Genomic DNA, 26,216 nt, shown 5'->3' on the forward strand with positions numbered 1-26,216 from the left:
ACTCTAAGAGATATTAAGAACTTGATGGAAGGTACTGTTATTACCACATTCACTTTACAGATGAAGAAATCAAGTACCTGAGCATTAAGTGTTAGAGGTGGTAGAGATGAGGTTTTGATAAGACCCCCAACATTTCCAACTTTATCATAGTACTTCCCCATATATTTTCTTCAATTATGTTAAACATTCACATAAGATTATTAAACATCATTAACAAGTCTACGTCTTTAAAAGAAGCCATTTAACAGCCCCCTCTTTTGTGAGATCATTCCAAAATACAAGAGGGTGTAGGGCATCGTCCTGGAGAATTTGGTTCAACATGGCATTAGACAACAGGACGGGAAGGAGATAATCCTTTTGTGACTTGGTTTGTGACAACTCACACTCACCAACGTCTTTCTACCTTGAGCTGAACCTGAAGAAAATCAAACTGAGAATTAAAAACTTCTAATACTTGGAAACTCTTCTTCAGCCTTCCACTTGATTCCTGAAATCTTTGCCCTTCCCAGTATATGTCTATCCATTTTCTAGTGGGGATCACAGCTGGGTATTGATAGAGTTCATCTTAAAACCTCCCTCCCTCCATTTACCTACCTACTCCTCAACAGCTTCCATAACAGATTTGAATGGACATTTAATGTTAACTCAGGCTACTAGCTCACTTTATTGGGCTTTCTCACAGTTACTGTGTCTCCTGTAGGAGAAACTGCTTTGAGGAAGACACCGACTTTTTTTTTAGACTAGTGTACTAGAAAAGACAAGCAGGTGGTTAAGGAAACGAAGCATAGGAAACCATTTGTAACTAAAATTCATTGATGAAAGTTTTAAAAGACTTTTTTTAAATGTTCAGAATTCCTGGGGCGCCTGGGTGGCTCAGTCGGTTAAGCGTCTGACTTCAGCTCAGGTCACGATCTCACAGTCCATGGGCTCGGGTCCCGCGTCGGGCTCTGTGCTGACAGCTCAGAGCCTGGAGCCTGCTTCGGATTCTGTGTCTCCCTCTCTCTCTGCCCCTGCCCTGCTTGTGCTCTCTCTCCCTCTCAAAAATAAACATTAAAAAAAAAATGTTCAGAATTCCTATATTTGCAGAGTATGCATTTTTAAATTTCCTGCGACAGCTGAAACAAAGAAGGAAGGGGTGGTAATTATTCACATTTTATAAATAAGAACATAGATAAAAGCAAGGGTCAGATGACTGATGCACGGGATCCAAAATTCAGCAACCCACGCCAGGACTGAGAATTCCTTACTACGACTTTTGTAGTAAGATTATTAAACTCAGCTAATGCCTTCAATATTTGTTTCCACAGACATTGCTAAGAAAGCATTTTATTTTGGCATCTCTGTAACATGGCACCATTTATGGCTGTCTTCACTCATAATAACCTATTGAACAACCATCTCGAGGGCTCGCAGGATATAAAAGGAGAAGGGTCTGCCTGGTTACTAGTGGCTAATGGTTGAATCAAAATTTGGGTTATGTCATTTTTTTTCTTGCATTTTCTTGATTTTGAAGCTAAACCATACCCACATTTCTAATTTAGCCAAGTCTGTATTTTTCAGACACAAATATGAAGTCTCAAGAAGGAAAAAGGTTTCTGTCACTCAATCTACCCTTTTACCACTTCTGAATAATAAAGCAGCCGATCTAACGATTCTACAAATTTGTAGTGTGTGATATCTTCTTCCTGGTATAGACTAAGTTTTTCTAAACGATGACCTATATCATTTTAGGCCGAGAGAGAATAAACCCTATGCTAAAAAGAAAACTACAATTTGTTCGCTCTTTCTGCAGGAACACCTCAAGAATGATAAAGACGCTGAATTCAACTGTAACTAAGCCTAAAGAAACAGGGAACTTTTAACGTACTTCAGAAAGCTCAAACATTTGGAAAAATCACAAAACAAAAATGTTAGCCATAAAAGAGAAATTTATTTTAAAAAATCAGTATCTTGTGTTTCAGATACATAGGTATGAGAGAAACTCAGAAGGTGAGGGCTCCTTTTCCAGAAAGTGTTCCCAGGATGGTCAATACTGATTTCGAAACTCGTTGCTAAGGCCTTGTAGCTCAATTACTAGGGCGTCCATAGCTACCATTTCATCAGCGAGCTCCCTGGAAATCTCTCCACTCGCTGCATCTGTGAAAAGTTGCTGCAATATAAAGAACAAAGGAGAACTATCAAAACAATGACAAATCTCTTTAAACTAAGATAGGTACAGAGCAGAGAAGTCAAATTCCTTGTATATAATAATACCATATGACGGCAGCAATGGTAGGGTTTGTTCAGTTCACCATCCTGGAAACGCACAAGCTGCAAAACTGAGCCAGGCATCAAAAACGTGCCTGAACCTGTAAATTCAAATGAGCTCTGCTCTTCAGAACGGCTGCCCTGAATATCGGTTATTCATTTCGATGTCACAGGATGGTTTCTGGATTTTTCATTCAACAAAACAAATCTATTCATTGTGTATACAAACAAAACAAACACATTTTATATTCAAGTTCATACAAATCAAACCCTTTACATTATTTTTTTAATGTTTATTTATTTTTGACAGAGAGAGAGAGACAGAGCGTGAGCAGAGAGAGAGGGTGACACAGAATCTGAAGCAGGCTCCAGACTGAGCTGTCAGCACAGAGCCTGAGGCAGGGCTCAAACCCACGAACTATGAGAACATGACCTCAGCCGAAGTCAGACACTTAACCAACTGAGCCACCCAGGCACCCCCCCGCCTTTATGTTATTTAAAAGTTAATTATGGCATAGGACTCAGGGGTCACAAAGATTATCAAGATTTGGTAAAAGCAAAGAATCCCAGCATATTAAAATAAAAATAAATGTGCTCTCTCCTCCTATAAAAGGAATTGCCTTAGGAGGTATATTGCAACATAGGTCGATGCCATCGTGGCTGAGACATTTTGGAAAGCCTCTGTTAGGAACTGCCTGCTGAGGCAAGACAGGCACTTAAAAAAATTAGCTTTGGGATTTTATGACCACTGTGTGTGTGTGTGTGTGTGTGTGTGTGTGTGTGTGTGTTGATCAGAAATGTAATTTACTCAGCATACTATCTTTTATTATTATTATTATTTTGAGAGAGAGAGACAGCAGAGAGAAGGGCAGAAAGAGAGGGAGAGAGAGAGAGAATCCCAAACAGACTCTGCACTGCCAGTGCAGAGACAGACATGGGGCTTGAACCCACGAACCCACGAGTCAGACGCTTAACCAAATGAGCCACCCAGATGCCCCAGCACACTATCTACCTTCTTCATCAGACTTGACTAGCTGACCTGTTTACAAAAAGTAAATTTACCGTTACTGTGGGACTATTTACTATCACTACCATATATCACATGACAAATGTTCTGACAAAATTCTAAAGAGGGAGTCCCAAAGATGTTTTGAGGGATAGTATCATCACTGGGACAAGCTTAGAGTTTCACACAGTGATTTTTGGAGCCGAGAGCGTTCACTCGAATGCAGGACTTCGTAAATGTTTAGTAAAGATTTGTCACATTACCGTGTAGTCACATTGTGTACAGCATTTCATAACAGACTGACATAAGAACGTTGCAATGTGATTGATAGAGAAAACACCTTTTAGGAAAATAACCTGGACTCACACAGCACATTTGATTTTTACTAAGAATTACAGTGCTTGCAAATCATCATGAATCTGCATCACTACCCTATGAACTCAGGAGGAAGCAGATAGAAATCGAGGCTTAGAAAGAATGAATTATTTGCTGAGGATCCCTAAGCACGTAAGTGATAAAATCTGTTCTGTGTCCAGGCTGTCCAGCATTTCCCCCAACAGCTCCATGCCCTCTGGAGCAAATCTGCACAGTGACAATGTGCTAAGGGGTGGAGAGTTGCTCCATCCTGGGGGAGCACAGACGGGACGAGGTCAGGTGAGTCTCTAGGTTCTCGGAGCTTTTATTTCTATGAAGTCCCTGGCCTGGCAAGAAAAGATCAGAGACTGGTATGAACCAAGCTTACTGCAAGCTATTTAACTGAGCTATCCTATTCCATTTTCACTATTTAAGGTGCTCTCAAAAAGTGTTTTTGGGACTGCAGTTCAGCTTTGCAAACCAATTTGTTAAAAAAAGAAAAAAATACGAAGGGCATCTGATCTACTATAAAACCAGAGACTCCCAAATTTTATAGCAAAAAAATGTGCTTCAAAGGAGGCGTTGGGAGGCAATTTTTTCCCATTTTTGGATAACCCCTTAGGATCTAATGAGAACAGAATCTAAACATAGATGATGCTCTGAGTCCTTCTTTTCTTGTCTTTTCTTTTTTAATGTTTTATTTATTTTGAGGGAGCGAGAGAGGACATGAGCAGGAGAGGGGCAGAGAGACAGCGGGAGAAGGAGCCAAAGTGGGCTCTGTGCTGACAGCAGACAGTCTGATGTGGGGCTCGAACTCAGGGTCTGCGAGATCATGACCTGAGCTGAAGTCAGACTCTTAACAAACCGAGCCACCCAGATGCCCCATCTGAGGCCTTATCTTCAATGTTTGGGCATCTTCCACAATACAGGAGGATAGGCAGTCTCTGCGCAGACAAGACTATTTAAGTATGTAAGTATAGATTTATATGCAATTAATAACTCATAAGAAAAAGCTTTGCACAGAGAGAAGGGAACTAGTAGAGTGTATCCTGAGGAAATAATCACGGGTAGGTAAGTGATCTAACCCAACTAGGAAACCACGCTCCTGATCTGAGAAGGAAAGTCACAGGAAAGCTTGCTACCCTGACTTTTTTTGAGAGCTCATGCTGCTTTCTGAAAGACACAAAACTGAAGTTATGCCACCAAGACGGGTGGGAGTACGGTTCCTCCTGGTAGATTATAGGAACTTGGTTCCAGCTTGCAGACTAAAAGGATAGTAAAGCAAGTTACTAATCTAAACAGGCGAAAACGATGTCCTCATCTGAAAAGATCAAACAATTGATAAAAAGGCATGCAAACTCTGGGAAGGGTTTTACACGTGTCCAGAAGTGACTTTCACTTGCCACACACAGACTCATTCTCAGAAGCGTTAGGATTCGTTTGCAAACCACGATTAAAAATGAAGACGAGTAAAAATGAGAAGAGAGGGGTGCCTGGGTGGCTCAGTCAGTTAAGGGTCTGACTTTGACTCAGGTCATGAGCTCGTGGTTCACGAGTTCGAGCGCCCCGTTGGGCTCTGTGCTGACAACTCAGAGCCTGGAGCCTGTTTCGGATTCTGTGTCTCCCTCTCTCTCTGTCTCGCCCTCGCTCACGCTCTGTCTCTCTCTCTCTCTCAAGAATAAACATTAAAAAAAAAAAAAATGAGAAGAGAAAGCACTGAATTGTGTTACAAGTTATATGCTTTTAAACTTTGCTTCCAGGGGTGCCTGGGTGGCTCAGTTGGTTAAGCGTCCAACTTCGGCTCAGGTCACGATCTCGCACTCCGTGAGTTTGAGCCCCGCATCGGGCTCTGTGCTGACAGCTCAGAGCCTGGAGCCTGCTTCGGATTCTGTGTCTCCCTCTGTCTCTGCCCCTCCCCTGCTCACGCTCTCTCTGCCTCTCAAAAATAAATAATATGTTTAAAAATTAAAAAAAAAAAAAAGAGCATTCCTTTACTTTAACTTGAAGAATGCAGTAGGGCTGGATTATAAATATTAATTTCAAAGACTCCTGAGTTACCCAGGAAGGGTAGTTGAGCCATTAGGCTGATGATGCTGCCACCAGGACAACGGACCACCTGGGGGCTGATATTTGAAATGTCACGCGGGCCTAAAATTACTCCCAGTGTAAAAGACGACTTCAGAGCAGTCAGGTCATACTAACACCTTCTTCCTGTGACACTTCAAACGAATTGACATTTCACTCTTACCTTTGCTTTAGATACCAAGCCCTGTAAATTGAGTCGAACTGAGGAGAGCACCTGTACTGCCTCTTGGGGGCTGGATTTGTGTTGACTGTGTTTCATAGCCACTGAAAAATACACATGGGAGAAAACATGCATTAAATACCGGTCACGATAATTTACAAGTACAAAAAACAATTGCTTAATTAGGATTCTATAGTACAGACTCTACAAGTATTTCTACATGGAGAGTCTTTATTTTGGTAAAAGGACAATAATTATGTGCACAATTCTCATTATCTTTCTTAACACTTACTGCTAAAAGGAGAATTTTGAGGAAAATAGGTGATTTTTGGTACGTTACAAATCATCAGGAAGAGACCCTAAACACAGATACACACACACACACACACAACATATACAGACATACACCAATGAAACCAGGCAAAAAGAGACAAAATCTAACTGAACACAAGGTGTCCACAGAGGGCAAAACCAGATGTGGCAGATCTTAGTGTAGCTTCCCGGGGCACCAAGTCCTTAAAAGGGACTCACAGTAGCCAATGACACCGGCCTAGTGAAGCGACATGACAGGTGCTGACAGCTCAATCCTAACCTCCTTTTCATACTCAGGGTTTCCATCACCATTCTGGAAGGAGTGATTTCCACAACCTATATGCTTGCACTCAGGGAGGTGACCGCAATGGGGATCTCGGGTTGCACTTGACATCAGCAAGGGCAGGGAGAGAACAGAGTTGCCCATGTGCCCCCACTCTGCCTCCAGTGAGCCGGGGAGCCCATTTCTTCCTAAAATGTGAAATTACCAAGAAAGCATAACCCTCACTAGCAGAAGGCCTGGCTATTCATGCTTTATAAGAACCAGTAAAGAGCTCTGTAAAAATACAGCACCTGATATCTCTCCACTGGTTTGTTCTTGTGTTTGTTCTTCTAAATTATGCTTGCTATAAGCAGACCCATAACCAGATCCAGTTTTAAAACTACGCTAACCAGTACAACAGTGCAAGTCTACTTAGTATCCTAGATCTTAGACCAGGAATGGAAATAGACGTCTTTCTTGAATGCGAACTCTGATCGTTTGGTGGAGACTGCCTGTGCCTGGCAAAAACTGTTTTATCATTAATTAATATCTTCCATGGTTGGTGAGAACCAAGTGTGACATTCTCATTTCAAAATAATACTTAGACTTTGACATTTCTCAGCTAAGGGTTGAAAGAATGCATGGTAATCAACAATGTTCACCTCATCTTCAAAGGGCACAGTTAACCTGAAGATAGATAGTGAAGACTATGATGTCTGTGTCCCTCAGTAGAAGAAAATTTGACTACCATAGCTAAGGTATGTGGGCTGTTAAATACCTAGGAACGGATCAGAAATAGCTGTGATTCTTTTTGTTATTGTTGTTGTTGAGAGGGAGAGGGAGAGAGAGAGAGAGAGAGAGAGAGATAGCTCGAGGGGGGAAAGGTAGAAGGAGAGAGAGAGAGAATCTTCAGAAGGCTCCACACCCAGAGCAGAGCCCCAGTGCAGGGCTTGATCTCACAACTGTGAGATCATGACTTGAGCAGACATCAAGAGTCAGACACTTAACCGACCGAGCCACCCAGGCGCCCCTGTGATTCTTTTTTAAATCCTTATTTTAATTCTGAAAAACAAAACAAATAAACAACAACAACAAAAACACAAAAGTAGATCAAAAAGACAAACACTATTAGATCCCTTCCTCAATCCCACTTCCAAAAGGCACTAGAGATAAAGATAGAGCTCCAGAAAAAGAGAGAAATAAACTGCTGTTTCAAATTATCAGCAAATCCAAGACAGCAGTGCTTCCTCCAGGTAGACTGTAGTTAAAATGCATAACTATTATTTTATTTTATTTTATTTTATTTTATTTTATTTTATTTTATTTTATTTTATTTTATTTTATTTTTTTAAACGTTTATTTATTATTGAGAGACAGAGAGACACAGAGCATGAGCAGGAGAGGGGTAGAGGCAGGGGGAGACACAGAATCCGAAACGGGCTCCAGGCTCTGAGCTGTCAGCACAGAGCCCGACGCAGGGCTTGAACTCACAAACTGCAAGATCATGACCTAAGCCGAAGTCGGTCACTTAACCAACTGAGCCACCCAGGCACCCCCATAACTATTATTTTAAAAGTTCCTGGATGGCAAAGAAAGAACCAGCTTTTGCACACCCTTTCCCAGAAAACAGAAGAGCGGAGGCTATAAATGAATAGCCCCCAAACAATACAAAGGGGCACAAAATGACAACGTTGTTATTCAAAGGTCTCAAACCCTATGTAGACACTGTAATGTCTTCTCCGGCCTTTTGAAGTACATAGCTACTCTTACAAACAGCAACTCAAAGGAGTAATTGTGGGGAGATTTTTTTTTTTTTAAATGTTACATTGCCTTTTCAGAACTGAGCAAAGTGGGCAACAGAATAGAATAGAAATCCAGTTCATTCCTCAGCTGAGCATTGGTATACAAAAGCAACAAGAGGGGCGCCTGGGTGGCTCAGTCGGTTAAGCGTCCGACTTCGGCTCAGGTCATGATCTCACAGTCCGTGAGTTCGAGCCCCACGTTGGGCTCTGTGCTGACAGCTCAGAGCCTGGAGCCTGCTTCGGATTCTGTGTCTCCCTCTCTCTCTGTACCTCTCCTGCTCGTGTTCTGTCTCTCTCTCTCTTACAAAATAAAATGAACATTAAAAAATATTTTTTTAATTAAAAAAAAAAGCAACAAGAAAAGGCAAAGATTTATCTTTATCAATCTAAAATATCACCAGAAACTAAACCCGAGCATCCACTAAAATATGCTTAAAATGTTGTTGGAGCACCAACACCTAAATCATTAAAATCAAAGGGAACTTAAAAGAATAAACACTTGTTTTTCTCCCAGTATTGCCCTGATGAAAAAACTGTCCAAAATAGTTTCAAACCAACTTTAAGAAGTAAATGAAGATTTTTTACTGCAGCACTTATTTCTTTAACCTGTGCATTTATACTTGACAGGTTCAATAGCAACACTTAGTGATTACAGAAAATACCTTGGCTTTAACTGTTACAAAGCTAGCTGTTCACAGAAATGTTTAGGGTTGGCAATTTGAAGTAGATAAGATAAATTCTTCCAAGGAGATTGCACCTTGCTATAATTATGTACATAATACACGTGGCTATGGGGGTTCCCAAACCTGGTACTATATCCACAGAGGTCAAAGGCACAAGAACTGAACTGCATCTAAGCCCACCCACCATGGCCAACACAAGCCACATGAACTGTAGCCACATTCCATGGGTCTCCCAGCAATGACCTCCACCTTATCTACTCTGAACTTCAGCTAGACAGAGATCAGCACGTCTACTGGATCTGCCAAGCGGTAGGCAGCCCAGAAAACTGGATATTTATATCCCTTTTGTCAAGGATATCAAAGACCAGAAGCAGAATTATTATCTACTAAACCCATTTCTAAGCTGTTTGAATGTTCTGTGACTTCTTTAGAGACATATTAAATGCTATTTTTGTTCTTCATTTTTCTCTTTTTAGTTCTGCATGCCTTATCATATAGCTCAGATCCTCTACCCCAGAGGAACAGGGCTGAGGTGAGAACGTAAGGGATTAACATTTAAACCATGTGTAGGATACTGTTAAGTTTTTGAATATGTTTTCATTTACTTCCTAACAATCAGAGGTAGGTATTACCCCCATTGTACTGATGAGGGAACTAAGGCTCAGAGAGAAGTCATTTACCCAACGTCACCTAGCAACTTTGTGGTGGAGCTGGTCCTGGAGTTTAGGTCTCCCTGGTTTCAAGGATCTACCCTTTTTATGGTCCCGTGTTGGCTCCCCAGTTACTGTAATTAATAGTTGCAGGAGAAGTTGGAGGAAGACTTTAGGATAGGATCATAGTCCCTGTGATCCAGTTCTTAGCACTGTAGCTTCATTATTTTATTTGAACTCCCTTTCCAGGGCCTCACACACCCATGTTCAAATATAAATATAGAAATGTATTATTAACTTATCCGGTATATTTCTCTTTATGCAAATAATTAAAAGGAACCTTTATCTGGAATATATTTGCCCAACAGGCATACAACTTTATACGTAAGGTTATGCCTCACTTCAAATATCACCCACTAAATCTCCCAAAGGCAGGGACAGGATATTTTTTGTTTCTTTTGTATAAGCCATAGCTTTTTGTATGTTGCTATGTACTCCAGGAATCTACGTATTTCTGATAATAAATATTTTCATTTATAAAGGAATAGGAGTCAGCAAATGTTAACAGATTTCCCTACCGCTACATGATAACCACAAGTAGACTCTATGTGCCGTGAAGGTTGGCTACAGTTGTGAAGATACTTCACGTACCAAAAGCTCCTAACACCTGTCACTCAGACGGCATTCAAGCCTCTATCCCGCAGACCGCTCTATCCTATATTTGTTCAGATTACTCCAAAGAGCTTACTACACGGTAGTTGGTCTTATAAAGATCTGCTGAATCAAATACAACAATTTCAATACAATGAAATAATCTGAAATGATGTGTAATGGAACTTCACTTCTGACAAATACTTTTTCAGTAAAAATACATTAAAGCATGGCAGGGATATCCGAACATTACATCAAATACCATGTGCGAGGCCTAAGGCGTTCTGAACCACTTCCTTAAATGATGTCATATCTTTCTCCCAACAACTGGACTGTGTGTCGCACTTGTATGCCTTGGAGAGATACTGGAACGCCTGAGGACAGAGAAAGAACAACGTTCAGAATAACAAGTGTAATTCACATTTCAAACGGGGCTTCCTGGAAGTCATATGAAACTAATTCCAACTTGAAAAACGAGCGTTTGTGTCACTCAGCACAGCCTTTACTATTCTCGTCAAAGAAGGGGTACAGATGCACACCCGACAGCAATAAGCAATTAAAAGCAATCAAAGGGATGTATCTGATAGAAACATTTCCCTCCAAAGAGAAAAACAGAAATGCCAGGTTTGGAAATCTAGAAGAAGCTTGCACACCTTTCCTCAGCATCGGTAGCCATCAGCTTACGAGCCCCGTTTGGAAAACAAGGCATGAACCTGGGCACAACTATGGGATTACTCAAAGGTGTGTGTACTCACAGAAGTTTAAGACACTTTCACAGCTCCATCCCTGCAGAATCTTGAGGGAGAAGTCACAGATGAGAGACTTCAGACTACCCTTGATTCCACATATGCAAGGCCTCATAATTCAAGAAGAAATGGAAGGATGGCAGGTAGGAGTGTGTGCATGCGTGCATGTAAGTATGTGTTCTCTGGGCAGACAGGCAATGGTAGAAGCCAGCTGGGTGGACAGAGGGAGGAGAGACGGCTAACCATCCCACAGATTAGCTGTACTGCAGAAAATTCCAAACTCACGCAAGGAGTACATTTGATTTGTTGTGGATGTTTTGAAAAGCACAGAAAACAATTATTTCAACCTTGGAAACCCTGGGGGCTCCCTTAAGCCAAAGGCATTACTTGAGTGTAACTGGTGTTCTAATGCACTTTCGAGAAAGGGGCTAGGCGACCTTTGTAAAGCATTTTATATTTAGACTTAAAGCTCGCCTGATATTCTTATCTGGTTCCTTTTACTTCTTCCCTTCCATGGCCCCCGTCTCAGATCTGAACGCTCTTCTGTCCTTGAGCCCCATCTACCCGAGTCTTCAGCAAGGGGCCTGGGGCAAGGGCTGCAAGGTATATACTGTGGACAGCTACTTGAGGCAGCTCCAGCACGGGAGCAGGTCAGAGCCTTTTGCAGGAAACAGAGAACAACCGTGTGAGAAAAACCCATGAAAAGAGAAAAGATGAATTCTTACGAGTCTTAACCTGCCCGCAATTCCAAGTGCTTATGTTAAAGATTCTGAATCAAGACAGAAGACCTGAGCATATCCGTCTTCCCCTTCAAGCTATTTATCTCTGCCTCCAACCATCAAAGCAGATGCCCCACACGTAATTCAAGCAAAAGGCAAGCACCCAGGAGGACTGGAAGAGGACTGACCTTTTCATTTTCATCAGGCTTTTCACTCTGCCCATTTCCATACAGTTGGGCATACAGCCTCCAGATTTCTCCATCATTTGTCACTCTTGAAGTCACTCTGCCAAGTAACTCCCGCAGCTTTCCTTTGAGGTCAGTTGCAACATCTCCACTTCGATCAGTCATCCCATCAAGCACTGCCCTGACCAGAATTTTAAGGACCTTAAAAAATGTGCAGAACAAACGGGTAAGCCAAGAACAACGAAATAATAACAAAAAACAAAGGGCTACCATCACCATCATCAATGACAATGATGGTGAAAAACGTTGAGACCTGGTGGAATATCACCTTTACACTTTTTACAAATAAAAGTCCTGAACCACTCTCTAGAATCACATACTGACAAGCTCTCTGTGCTCCCTTTTAGGGCTCCTTTGGGGGCTCTTCTTTCATAGGCTCGATGCCTCTGTCTTCTCAATCTGAGTGCTCTCTCTGAATGATCTGATGGACACCCGTAGCTTTTAGGAATGTAAGCTCAGACTCATGGTCCGAATTGCGTATAGCAAAAGAGTGGACAGGAGAACGTTTAATTGCGTTTTTTCTTTCTTGTTTGGACAAGATCTCCACCTGCAAATTCACACTACAATCCCAAATGTGTAGTTTTAATTCTGAAAGTAATAAAATTCATATTACAATCCCATTCATGACTTTAAATCTGAAAGTAACAAGGCAGAAGAGACTATATGAATATGCACTATCAAGTGATCATTTTTAAACATTTCAAGGATTAACACGCTTTCAAATGGATGTTCTGGGGCGCCTGGGTGGCGCAGTCGGTTAAGCGTCCGACTTCAGCCAGGTCACGATCTCGCGGTCCGTGAGTTCGAGCCCCGCGTCAGGCTCTGGGCTGATGGCTCAGAGCCTGGAGCCTGTTTCCGATTCTGTGTCTCCCTCTCTCTCTGCCCCTCCCCCGTTCATGCTCTGTCTCTCTCTGTCCCAAAAATAAATAAACGTTGAAAAAAAAAATTTTAATAAAAAAAAAAATAAAATGGATGTTCTATTAAAATAGTTACTATCAAGTATAAATGAAGCATACTAAATTAGTAAAATACTCTGCTTTCTCTAGGATTGGCCCAACATCCCATCTCCTCACTTTACCTACATGAAGAGACAATGGGCAGGAGACAATTTTTAGCCTTCTCGCCAATAAAAATGGAGAGTGGCAGTGCACATGTTTGAGAGGAGAAAGGTCACAAAAGGGAGAGCAAGAAAGAGAGAGAACGAGATAGAAAGAGAGAGATTGAGAGAGAGAGAGAGAGAGAGAGAGAGTGTGTGTGTGTGTGTGTGAAGGGAACAGTAAAGGGTAAGGAAGTGGTGTGTCTGTGTGAATAGGAGCAGGGTAGGGTGAAGAACTATAGACAGACAGATACCAAAGCCGCCACATAATTCATATGCAGATGTCACAAGAAGAGAGTGGGACCCTGAACAGGTGTGCAAGCAACACAAATGTCTTCATAGTCTCTCTATCTGTATGTTATATGGCCAGATATATGTAGAAGAAAGTTCTGTAAGAAGAAACAGATAACAGAAGTCACTCATGGCCATGGCAGATATTACCTAAAGAGATTCTTCTGGGTAAGAATCATATTACAGATAGAATCTTTTTTTTTTTAAGTGTATTTATTTGTTTATTTTGAGAGACAGAGTGTACATGAGCAGGGGAGGGGCAGAGACAGAGAGAGAGAGAGAGAGCATCCCAAGCAGACTCCATGCTGTCAGCACAGAACCCAGTGTGGGGCTTGAACCCAGGAACCATGAGAGCATGACCTGAACCAAAGTCAAGAGTCAGACACTCAACCGATTGAGCCACCCAGGAACCCCCAGATAGAATCTTAAGGAATGCACACTTAAGGGAAGATGAACAGAGGTCTATGCATGAGTGAGACTAAAAAGGAGTGTTCAGAAAAACAGGAGAAAGTGATGTTATGGAAACCAAGGAAGGAGGAAGTAACAAGGAGGGCACGTCTACAAAAGTTTAGGGCTGGAAGACTCCACTGGGTTTAGCAATAACAAGTGTTGGTGACTGTATCCAGACCAAAAGTCAGAAGAAGAAAGGCAGGAGACATTATGATTTCAGAAAAGAGACGTACAAAGAGAAAAACGTGAAAACCAAGACAATTATTAATAATATCATAAAAAACAAAAAGCAATAAAACAAACCACCATAGTACCTTGTAATATTTTAAATTTTATACGTAAAGCATAGAATGTTAATAGAAAATATTCACTTAACCAAAAAATTAAATGTAAATATATTAAGAAGATAAAAGAAGTAGTAGAGATGCTGATACAAGGGAGTTAAGACCTTGCTTACTATAATAGGAAATCAACAGATAATATCTAAATTTGGTTAATAAAAAGTAGCAGCATATACTTATATTATGAAATCTGGAAATGTGCAAATGGGAAAAGAAATACAGTATATACTAAATGCTATACATTCCTTTAGGGAGTAGGATCTTGAGGACTAGAAAGGGGTAGAGCAGGAAATTGCTACATTTTGTTTTAAGCCTTTTACTACTATTTAACTTGTGTACATGTTTGTGTTATCTTAATAAAATAAAATTTTAATTTAAAAACAGAAAAGGCAAGTATAAACATATTCAAAGATTGGAAAAGATGAAACAAAAAATGACGGCAACATGAATATTCATTTATTATATTTTACTTTCAATTTATGTCCTTGGCACAGGGGAGGGGGTGGTTAGTGACTGAAAGGGGGCTGGGACAGCTTTGGGAGAGCTGGCAATGATCTAACTCATGCTCCAGGGGCTGGGGACACAAGTGTGTTCCCTTCATGAAAATTCCTATGTTTACTTATGATCTGTATAGTTTTCTATATGTATACTCTACTTTAATAAAACATTAAATAAAAAGTTATTTCCTGTAATTAAGAAAGTCCCATGCACTAAAGGGAAAAAAGAGTTATTAAACTCCATTAACAAATGGAGTTAATTTATAATCTTAAAAAGTAGTCTTAGAGTGATAACAGAATTATTTTTTAAAAAACATTAATTTTATAATTTACTGTCTAATAGCACCATTTTCCTCAAACTAATTAGTGAGAAAAACTGCATTCTAGTTATACAGACTGACTACAAAAACAGTAACTTTTAACACATATTTAAATTCTTCTTTAGAAAGTAAATATGTGTAAAAAAGAAGAAGGAAAGGAAAGAAGTAAATATTTGTAACTTAAAAGAAGCAAAGGAGGAGGGGGCGCCTGGGTGGCTCAGTTGGTTAAGTGTCTGACTCTTGATTTCAGGTCAGGTTATGATCTCACAGTTCATGGGTTTGAGTCCCACATGAGGCTCTGTGCTGACAGCATGGAGCCTGCTTGGGATTCTCTCTCTCCCTCTCTCTCTGCCCCTCTCCTGCTCACACACATATGCTCGCTCTCTCTTCTCCCTCATTCTCTCTCAAATAAATAAGCTTAAAAAAGAAAAAAAAGCAGCAAAGGTTACTACAATAGAACTTCTCTGACTAAATGAATCACCAAACAATACAATTTGCTCTTGGGTAGTCTATGATGTTTACCAGCATTACAATCCTTTGCATAATCAAAAATGAAAAAAAAAGAAGTTAAACAAGTAAATGTAACCTAAATAAAAATGTAACTATTAGGAATAAATTAGTAGTAACTGGTTAAAACAATGAATTACTAAGTATGTAATAAGCGGCTGAAGAATAGAATATTGACGTTGAAGAATTTAGAGATGGAACAATTCTTGGGGAAACAGAATCCAAGATACGGCCACTTGAATGGGGTGCTCATATGGAGAAAACAAAGGACAAAAAACTTTATGTCCAAAGTACTAGAAGTACCATCTACCTAAAACACCAAGTATTCAAGACCGGCTAGATCTATAGTAAAGAGGAAGCATACAGAATCAGTTGCTAAAGTCTGCCGAAAGTAAGGGGGTACTACTACAACACTGGTGAACAGTGGTAATGAGGTCTGGCCTTCTACCTACTACATCACAGAATCGTTGTATCAAGGAGTCAACACACATGTAAACAGTTTCGAAACCGTAAAGCAATATAAGCCTATAAACGATTAGGATTATCAATGATCCTCAACTTCCTTACTACATCAGAAGTGGACAGCAAATCCCTCACAGTTAACTCACTCACCAGGTGCCCCTGACTTTCCTTATGCTTCAAAACAGACCTAAAGAAAAACGGAATCTATGACGTGGCATCGGCTCTCAGTACCTCCCCAGTGCCTCCGCTATGAGCATCACTACGTGGTAAGCATGTGACCAACCTGATCTCACTGGGGTCTCACAGCAATCCTAGGACACAGGCACTTTACTATCCCCACTTTACAAATACACTTAGGCAAGAGAGGCAAAATGTACTTTCTCTGCGTCCCCTAGCAAGTGAGGTGCAGAGAGGGGTCCTGAACACCAGTGACAGTTGACTCCTGAGCTTTGATGGAGAAGACTATGACAATGGTAGATAACAGTTACATATATAGATGTGAGAGGGACAGAGAAAGAATATGAGCATGTGTGAGAACCAGAGCCTCTACAAAGGTCCTCTTGTTATTTGCACTCTGCAGATGAAGAAACTGGAGCACAGAGAAGTCAAGTAACTTGTCCAAGGTCACACAGCTGGGGAAGGCGGCATTGGATGTGAACCCGTAGTCCAAGTCCTGGATCCTGCTGTCAAGCATTGGCTGTGTTAATTTACAAAGCACAGCTCCTTACTCCTCTGTTATTTCCTCCTTTCTAATAAGAAATAGTTTTACACCAGAAAAATTTATTCTTTATGAAATATGTATACTAGTAACTTTGATCATTTCATTATCATTTCCCCCAAATCTATTTATTTATTTATTTATTTATTTATTTATTCATTCATTCATTCATTCATTTATTTATTGAGAGAGAGAGAGCGCGCATGAGTGAGGGAGGAGCAGAGAGAGGGAGACACAGAATCTGAAGCAGGCTCCAGGCTCTGAGCTGTCAGCACACAGCCCGATGTGGGGCTTGAACCCACGAACCATGAGATTGTGACCTGAGCCGAAGTTGGACACTTAACTGACTGAGTCACCTAGGCACCCCTTCTTTGCCAAATCTTGAATCAACCAAAACCAAATAGGTTTTTGTAATTTTATTTTTTATTGTTTTTTTTTCTCAAGACATCAGAGCCAATAAAAAATAAAAAGGGAAAATAAAATTCCCAAATACAAGTATTACTAACATTGCAGTGAGTTTCTTCTAATTTTTTTGCTATGTGTAAATTTTTTAATACTATGTAAACTGTCTTCTCTTACCTGTTTCGCTTAACATTATGTCATAGTATTTTTTTGTTTTCATATAATCTTTAAAATAGATTAACAGATTCAAAATATTCCATTGGGTTGACAGACTGTAGTCTATTTAACAATTTCCCTGTAGTCAGATAAATACACTGCTTCCATGGCTGCCAGTGTTGTTTTTATTACTATAAGTAACACTTCAATGCCTATCTTTTGTGCCCAAAGTTTTTTTCCACACTGAAACTCTCCTTAGGTTAGAATTCCAGGAACAGGGGTGCCTGGCTAGCTCAGTCAGTGGAGCCTGTGATTCTGGATCTTGGGGTTGGGAGTTTGAGCCCAACATTGGGGGTAGAGATTACTGAAAAAAATAAAAAAAAAATCTTTAAAAAAAGAAAAAATAAAAAAGAATTCCAGGAACAGAATTATGGAATCAAGGGAATAAACACTTTAAGAATCTGGAGGTAAGTGTGATACTTTCTAAAAGGGCTAAATCAAATTAGATGCCTATCAGTAGTACCTGAAAATGCATCATTTCACTGTGCATTACCAGCACTGGCTGTATTAATTACTTTTTAAATCTCTGATATTTTGTTCTGCTAAAGGTATATGCAGCTATTACAATGAATGCTATTTTTTTTATTATTAGTGAACTTAAATCTCTTTCCAAATGTTTGCTATGTAAACACAGTTCCTTTTTTTTTTTAAATTTACATTCAAATTAGTTAGCATAGAGTGCAACAATGATTTCAGGAGTAGATTCCTTAGTGCCCCTTACCCATTTAGCCCATCCCCCCTCCCACAACCCCTCCAGCAACCCTCCGTCTGTTCTCCATAATTATGAGTCTCTTCTGTTTTGTTCCCCTCCCTGTTTTTATATTATTTTTGTTTCCCTTACCTTATGTTCATCTGTTTTGTCTCTTAAAGCCCTCTTATGAGTGAAGTCATAGGATTTTTGCCTTTCTCTGACTAATTTTACTTAGCATAATACCCTCCAGTTCCATCCACGTAGTTGCAAATGGCAAGATTTCCTTCTTTTTGATTGCCGAGTAATACTTCATTGTGTGTGTGTGTGTGTGTGTGTGTGTGTGTGTGTGTGTGTGTGTTTGTGTGTGTGTGTATTCCACATCTTCTGTATCCATTCATCCATCGATGGACATTTGGGCTTTTTCCATACTTTGGCTATCGTTGATAGTGCTGCTATAAACATGGGGGTGCATGTGTCCCTTCGAAACAGCACACTTGTATCCTGTGGATAAATGCCTAGTAGTGCAATTGCTGGGTCATAGGGTAGTTCTATTTTTAGTTTTTTGAGGAACCTCCATACTGTTTTCCAGAGTGGTTGCACCAGCTTGCATTCCCAAAACATAGTTCCTTTTAAAGATATTTAAACATTTTCTTAATTTATGCTGAACTCATTTTTTTCCAATATGAAAACAGCTCTACTGTTGATCATTTTGGAAATTATATAGCCCACAAGCTAACCCATGGCTAGCTCCTCTTTCTGAACCCCAAGTCCATATTATCGCTTGAGAAAGGAGAAAGCTGATGAATCTGAGGTGGAAACAGCAAATACGTGAGAAAGCGTGGGAGACAGCAACTGGCTGGTCCCAGTATGGGGGAGAAGGGCAGCCAAGGGCAGAAGAGTGCCAGGCACCAACGTTCACAGGTGAGTGCTCTCCAAGCCAGCCCAGGGCAAGCCAGCGACCTGCAGGTACAGCAGGGCAGAGGGCCCGGCCAGTGGGAAGTGGAAAGCAACAGGCCCCAGCGGCCTGGCTGGCCCCACACTTTCTGAAGTTAGAGGGCTACTCAGGAACATGGGCACAAGGAGAAAGCAGCAACTGGCAGAGAAAAGGGAGGTTTCCCGAGGAGCCAGGCTACCTGGTGGTGGTGGGAGGGGGAGGTGGTGAGGTGTACCCAAGGGGTGAGACTCCCCCTAGGACCCAGACTCTCAAGAAAGGGCACCCCTTAGGTCCTGGGCTTGCGTGAACCCCTCCCACCAGCATGCATTACCCGTGCAAAGCTGGCATCACCAGGGGAGTATGAGCCAACAGGAAAAAAATGAAGACATCTGAAAAGTGCAACCATAACGAAATAAAACGAAGAGCTTCCGTGAGAAAGAATTAAAGGGTCATGTGGGAGAAAACTTTTTACCTTGTTTTCATTATATATATCGCCTTAGAAAGGGAAGAAGGAAAACCAAGGTGATGATGAGACGCCAGGGGTAGTAGCATAAGTGGGGAAGAGAACAGGGTGAGGAATGGGCCTAGAGCGGCTGTCACAGAGAAGGGAAGTGTGGAGATGAGATGGAGAAGCCACAGCTAGTAAGGTAAGAATTGTAAAATTCTGGAAACCAAGCAAAGGACGCGTTTCGAGGAGGGAGTGAGATCTGTGGCAGTAAACACTGCTGACAGGCTGAAGAACCTGAGGCCTGACAAGTGTCCCCAGGTAGTGTTAGGACGCACGGACCTGACAACAGCAGGGCTCAGTAGCCTGGGGGAGATAAAGCCTAACCTGCATGGGCTCCAAAGAGGCTGGCAGCAGGGAAGTGGGGCCATGTGGGAAGATGCTTCTCCCTAGCTAAGGAGTCAAAGAGAAACTGTGTGGGGAGTGGGGAGAAAGTGAGTGTGCTTGGAATGTGAATGTGTTGGCTGACATTGTGAACGTGCAAAAATTAGAGCAACAGATACATGCATTCAGTAGTATTTTCCCATTTGTAATGTAACACAACTTACAGAGGTGATGAGAAGACAGGGCCAACAAGACTTTTTATCTGAAAACGAATCCTAACAGTCTACCTCTTCACTAGATACTTTTAGTCTGTGTTTACTTTCTTGGGATTCTGGATACCCATGTGGATCTAATGAGACTTTGGAAGACTCTTTCCAAAATATGCGCATGCCCACACACATGTCTTTTTCACAGTGCTGCAGGTCATATCACGATCTCTTGAAGCTTAACAATGGATCCTTCTTAGAAATCCTAGTTTGTGTGTGTGTGTGTGTGTGTGTGTGTGTGTGTGAGAGAGAGAGAGAGAGAGAGAGAGAGAGAGAGAGAGAAACCAAGACTCTTAACTAGAGAGAACTGGCAGTTACCACAGGGGACATGGGTGGGGGGATGCGTGAAATAGGCAATGGGGTTCAAGGAGGGCACTTGATATGATGAGCACTGGGTGATGTAGGGAAGTGCTGAGTCACTATATTGTACGCCTGAAACGAACATAACACTGTGTATTAACTATACTAGACTTGGACAACTTAAAAATAAGAGAAATCCTATTTTTGTCCACCATGGCATGGGATTCCAGTCTTTTCTGTCAATATTGCATATGACTAAGAACTATTTGAAAAGCTTTATTAGTTTCCTATAGGGAGTTCCCTCCCTATCCTTACTATCTCTTTTGTCACTTCCAGATGTTCAGACAGCTGGCACTGTTTGCTAAAGGCAAGGCCTTCATATGATCAGTGTGGGCTCTCTGGCCTTCCCTTGCTGTGTGTCTGTGCACGGCACTTCTGCTATCACTACAGCTAACCAACGAGGTGTGTGTTGGGTGCACTCCCCTATCTTTCCCAAACTCAAAGGCACTGCTTTCTCTCTGAAAAGGAATGTTAACAGTCGGGGCAGGTCAGCTGTGGTAAATTTGCATCCTCCCTGAATTCATGTCTAAACAGAACTTCACAATGGGACCTGATTTGGAAACAGGGTCTTTGCAGACATAATCAGTTATGATGAGGTTTTATCAGGGTTCGGGTTTAAAAAAAAAAAAAAAAGAAGAGGTTATACCAGAGTAGGTGTGCCCTAAATCCAATGACCAGAGTTCTTTTAAGAAGAGGAGAGGACACACAGAAAAGGTGGTGCAGAGGTAAGTGAAGACGGAGAGACGAGAGCGATGCCACCACAATCCCAGGAGGCGCCAGGAGCCCCCAGCAGCCAGAGGAAGCACAGAAGGACTGTCCCCCACGGCCTTACGTGGAGCACGGCCTCGCCAACATCCTGATTTCACACTTCTAGCCTCCAGAACTGAATGGCGAGGATACATTTGTCTTGTTTGAAGACGCCAAGTTTGAGGTGGTTTGTTACAGTGGCCGCAGGCTACAAATCCAGCAGTCTTAAGTAGAAAGACCCAGATGACTCTGAGATCATTGAGACAGTGTCTCCCCAGCACACCCACCCAGTTTCTACTAGTCATCTTCCAGTTTCCGTTCAGGAGGCACTACACGAATGGCCGCCCCTTCTAGGGACAGTGACCTCTAGCACCCCACTCAGATGGCGTTCTTTCCCCAGTTGTAGAAGCTTCAAGTACCAAATCTCTCGAACTTTTCCTCACTGGAGAATGGTGTTTGTGTCATGATCAAAAATAGTGTCTCCAACCCTATGCCTATAAAATATTTACCATAACTTCTTTTAGTGCCTTTATGGTTTTAACTTCTTTGATGATGATGGTGATGATGACGGCAGCTACACTTAATAACACCTGCGTGCGCCAAGCACCATCCCAAACCCTTTACGTATATTAACTTACTCAATCCTCACAACAATCCCCCTCTCATGACAGTGGAACAGAAAGTGATTAACTCCCCCAAGGTCACACGGCCAGTGATTGGCGGAAGCAGGCTGCAGGCCCAGACGGTCTAAGGCCAGAATCTATGCTCTCATCTACAACATAATCCTGTTTCTCGAGGCATTTCAATCTAAATATTTTATCCATTTGAATTTATTTTGGTTTAAGCAGTGAAGCAGAGCTTTGGTTTGGGTCCCAAACGCTTGGTCAACCGTTCCAATACATATTGAAAATTCTATTTTTATCCCACAGATTTTAAAAATGTCATCTTTATCATGGACTAAATTCTCATACTTACTTGAGTCTGTTTCTGAATTCTCTGTTCTGTCACATTTCATTCCTGTGGCAGATGTTAACTCTTCGTATAATAAGGGTATTATTAGCTTTTTATCTTTCCTATTTGTTACAAATATTCTGTCACATACTTTTAAAATGTAGTCATAAAAATTCAAGTTTTGGGGCGCCTGGGTGGCGCAGTCGGTTAAGCGTCCGACTTCAGCCAGGTCACGATCTCGCGGTGCATGAGTTCGAGCCCCGCGTCGGGCTCTGGGCTGATGGCTCGGAGCCTGGAGCCTGCTTCCGATTCTGTGTCTCCCTCTCTCTCTGCCCCTCCCCCGTTCATGCGCTGTCTCTCTCTGTCCCAAAAATAAATAAACGTTGAAAAAAAAAAATTAAAAAAATAAAAATAAAAAAAAATAAAAAAATAAAAAAAAATTCAAGTTTTATTTTATTGCTTTAAAGTTCAGAAAATTTGGGAAGTATCCACTTCTATTCCTGATTTTCTTATGAGATGAAAAAATACTGTGCGTACAGTTAGTCCATTTGTAATTCATCCGGTGTATCATAAAATAATCTATGTATATTGTTTAAGCCTGGATGCTTAGAGGGATTTCATTTTCATCAATATAAACAGCCCTGTAGCTCCTCACATCCTACCTAAACCGATGCCACACCACAGATGCCCCGCAATGACCTCTTAAGCCCTCGCCCACATCTCTCATCCATTTAGGTGATATGGAACTTTCATCTCATTCTCTCTCCTAGGCCTCTTTCTCACCTCCATCCTGGAACATGCCTAGGGGATGCAGCAAGCAGAGAATGAATTGGGGAGCCATCTCCAGTCCCTGAAGAAAGTTCCCGCTTCCTCACATGGAAGAACAGCGATTCCAATGTACATGCTGAAGAATCCCCACAAAGAGAAAAGCCTAACTATCCCTTTCTCCAACACTAGCCTTGGAGTCCTTGGCCAGGTCTCACCAAAACCTTGGCTGAGAGTACAAGGTGTTGGGCTTTTGAGTGCTGGAGGTCTTCAAAGCAGGAAGGAATGGGATTGCTTTCAGTCCAGGAGGGCTCCAGGCCAGGAATGAAGCCATTTTCCACCTCCCAGCTTGGCTACCTCCCTGCTCCACTTGGGAGCTCTTTAAAGAACTTGCTCTGTTTCCTGGCCTGATAACCCTGACCCTTGGCTTCCCCAAGCCTCAGTTATCACAGTGAGGTAGGCAGTTTAATATTTGGTGGTGTGTTTTTTTTTCCCCCCTTCTTCAGGAAAAAAAAAAAAGTCTTAAGAGTGTGGAAAAGGCATGCACAGGCTTGAGGTTAAATAGCCCAGACTTTAAGCTTCAAGTCTTGGCTTTCCTACCACTTGTTAGTTATGAAACACCAGCCTTATTAGCTTACCTTACAGAGCCTCAGATACCTCAGCAAGCAAGGGGAGATAAAACCTGCTTTACAGATATAATTTGTACAAAATATATCCATTCCCTCCCCTCTTTTCTCTCAGGTAATACCTAGGCACCACTCGCTGCAGGATTTGTTTGGCTGGCCAGCTGCCCCACTGCACATCAACATCACCTCCCCCCTTCCCAAAGAAAACACCACACGGAAATCCACACAAAGAACATCAGTATACAAGAACACATAGTACATGATTCTCTGTATCTGACATTTAAGAAAAAGCAAAATTGAACCATGCTGCAGAAATCAGAAAGCAGTTGCCTGGCTTGGGGGGAAAGGGTGGTGGTACAATTGACTAGAAAGGGACATAAAAGGACATCTGTGGTGATGAAAATGTTCCACACCTGTTTTGGGTGGTGGTTATGTAAGAACATATAAATGATCCAAATGCATCAACTAACGCCCAAGATCTGTAAATTTTAATATATGTAAATTATACCCCAATTTAAAAAAACTTTGTTCTGTATAGTTCACATACTCACTAATATAATGTGGAAATGTGTTTTTTAACATAAGACATCCCATAGACTTCAAGATATGACACAAAGGAGAAAAACAGGCATACCTAAATGTAATTCCTGTCTTTGGATCCTACTAGCTACATGACTGGTCAAGTTATGTAACTTCCCTGTGTTTCATATTCATCCACTGTAAAATGGGAAATATTTAGTATCCACCTCAAATATTGAGTGTCCTATAACAGATAACCCATGTTAAGTGCCAGAAACATAGCAAGCACTTAATATATGTTAATCCCTTCCTCTTCCATTTATAAATAGCAAGTGGGGTGTAATATTGCAATACTTAAATTCTTTTCCCAAAATGATTGGCCCAGTCATCAAAAAAGGAGGAGGAGGAAGAGAAGGAGAAAGAGGAGGAGAAAAAAGAAAAAAGAAAAAACTAATAAATCAACATTAGAATTTACCCTGAGGAAAGAAGTATGGCTATACACAAGGCTTTATCTACAAGGGTACTGATGGCATTATTTACAATAATAAATACCTGGAAAACTGAACAGAGACTAATTATGCAGGAATATGAAATTTTGCTTTATGGTAACTAAAAATATATATTCAAAATACATGAATATAAATATGTACTCTGACAGAAACGCATTCTTAAGTTTTACTAGTTTATGCATTAGTCAAAATTAGGGCACAGAGAGAAAAAGGAGAAAAGATACAGAAACAACTCCTTGATTTATTATAAACAGTGAAAAATACAGAATAATTTGCAGCTAACTTACCCTGTGTCTGTATTAAAAGGAGTATAAATTTACACATGAACACACATATGCAACAGAAACAATTTAAATGACAAGTCACATTTACAAAGAAATAGAAAAAAATAAATTAAAAAAGTTTTAAAGCAAACTAAAATAGAATAAGGTCAAGTAGTGTCAAACATAAGAATATCAGAGTTTTTTTGAAAGACACCTGTTACCAAACTTGCAGAGTCAAAATAAGTAAAATTTTTTTGCCAAGATAAAAATATTCCAGACAATCTATCAATTGTCGTGGTCCACGCTGACTGGTTGTAATAAAGCATGATGACAGTCAGAAATATTCTATGAAGCTAAATATGACTGAGCCCATCACTAGCCATCAAAACTTTCCTTCCATGATGATTACATCACTACAGAGTGATTCTACCCACACCTGCCAGACAATGAACATTGCCAGCAGCACTCCAAGGCACTTCTAAGGAAAGCTATTAACAGGTCCTGACACATTATCTCACTGTGGCTATTTCTCCATTATAAAGTGCTACAGATGATAATCTGACCTGAGCAAGTTGCTCCTTATATCTAGATGTTATGTTCTCAAGAATATGGCTCCAAATCCAAATGTAAAAATTAAGCTAACAGCCTTAAGATCTGACATCTTCAAAAATGTTATTCAAAGTGCTTTCTTTAGGGGTAGCTGGGTGGCTCAGTTTGTTAAGCGTCTGAATCTTGATTTCGGCTCACGTCATGATCTCATGGTCACGGGAATCGAACCCTGCATCAGACTTCGCGCTGAGAGAGTAGAGCCTGCTTGGGAGTCTCTCTCTCCCTCAATCTCTCTGCCCCTCTCCCGTCCAAGTGTGCACAAGCACATGCTCTCTCTAAATTAAATAAACATTAAAAAAAAATAAGAATAAAAACTCAAAGCGCTTTGTTTACGAGCAATATTTCTCACAATATGCATGGTTCTTGGTGCTCCTGTGTGTGGCAGTGGGGCTACAGGAGGGAAGTCTCAGGCAGCCCAAAGCTGCCATTAATTGTTTCTAAAAACACTGAACTTTTATAGAAACTAATTTCAAACTCATTGAAATATTCATATACAGATGAAATACTACTGTACATTAGGAGTTGTGTTTCATATTCTGAATTTGAGGAACAAAGGAAGGATTAGAGGAAAAGAGATAAAATATCAGCTGGCCTCAAATTATTTAAAACTTACTTTAATTCCAGTGTGATTAACATACAGTGTTACACAGTTTCAGGTGTACAATACAATGATTCAACAGCCTCATATGTTACAGTGCTCATCACAGATAAGTGTGCTCTTAATCCCCTTCCTCTATTTCACCCATCCTCCCACCCACCTCACCTCTCCTAACCATTGGTTCGTTCTCTATAGGTAAGAGTGTTTTTTTATTTGTCTCTCTTTTTTCCCTTTGTTCAGTTGTTTTGTGAACAATGAGTGAAATCATACGGTGTTTGTCTTTCTGTGACTGGCTTGTTTCACTTAGCATAATACATTCTAGCTCTA

At 40.9% G+C, this 26,216-nt stretch overlaps 1 protein-coding gene across 1 annotated transcript in view; it reads right to left on the bottom strand.

Annotated features, from left to right (window-relative positions):
• Positions 1–1,910: 1,910 nt before the first annotated feature.
• TTC27 (tetratricopeptide repeat domain 27) overlaps positions 1,911–26,216 on the bottom strand; it is a 186,203-nt gene continuing 161,897 nt past the window's right edge. Inside the window, exons 17-20 of the mRNA XM_047068790.1 lie at positions 11,866–12,063; positions 10,475–10,586; positions 5,856–5,956; positions 1,911–2,149 (exon numbers count right to left, since the gene is read on the bottom strand). Coding sequence (XP_046924746.1) covers positions 2,027–2,149; positions 5,856–5,956; positions 10,475–10,586; positions 11,866–12,063 — 534 coding nt within the window. The 3' untranslated portion in view covers positions 1,911–2,026. The remainder of the gene's footprint in view (positions 2,150–5,855; positions 5,957–10,474; positions 10,587–11,865; positions 12,064–26,216) is intronic.

Source organism: Lynx rufus, unplaced genomic scaffold (genome assembly GCF_022079265.1).
Source record: "Lynx rufus isolate CCGP_SWC_20201006 ecotype Redwood Valley unplaced genomic scaffold, mLynRuf1.p SCAF_8, whole genome shotgun sequence".
Classification (NCBI taxonomy): Eukaryota; Metazoa; Chordata; class Mammalia; order Carnivora; family Felidae; genus Lynx; species Lynx rufus.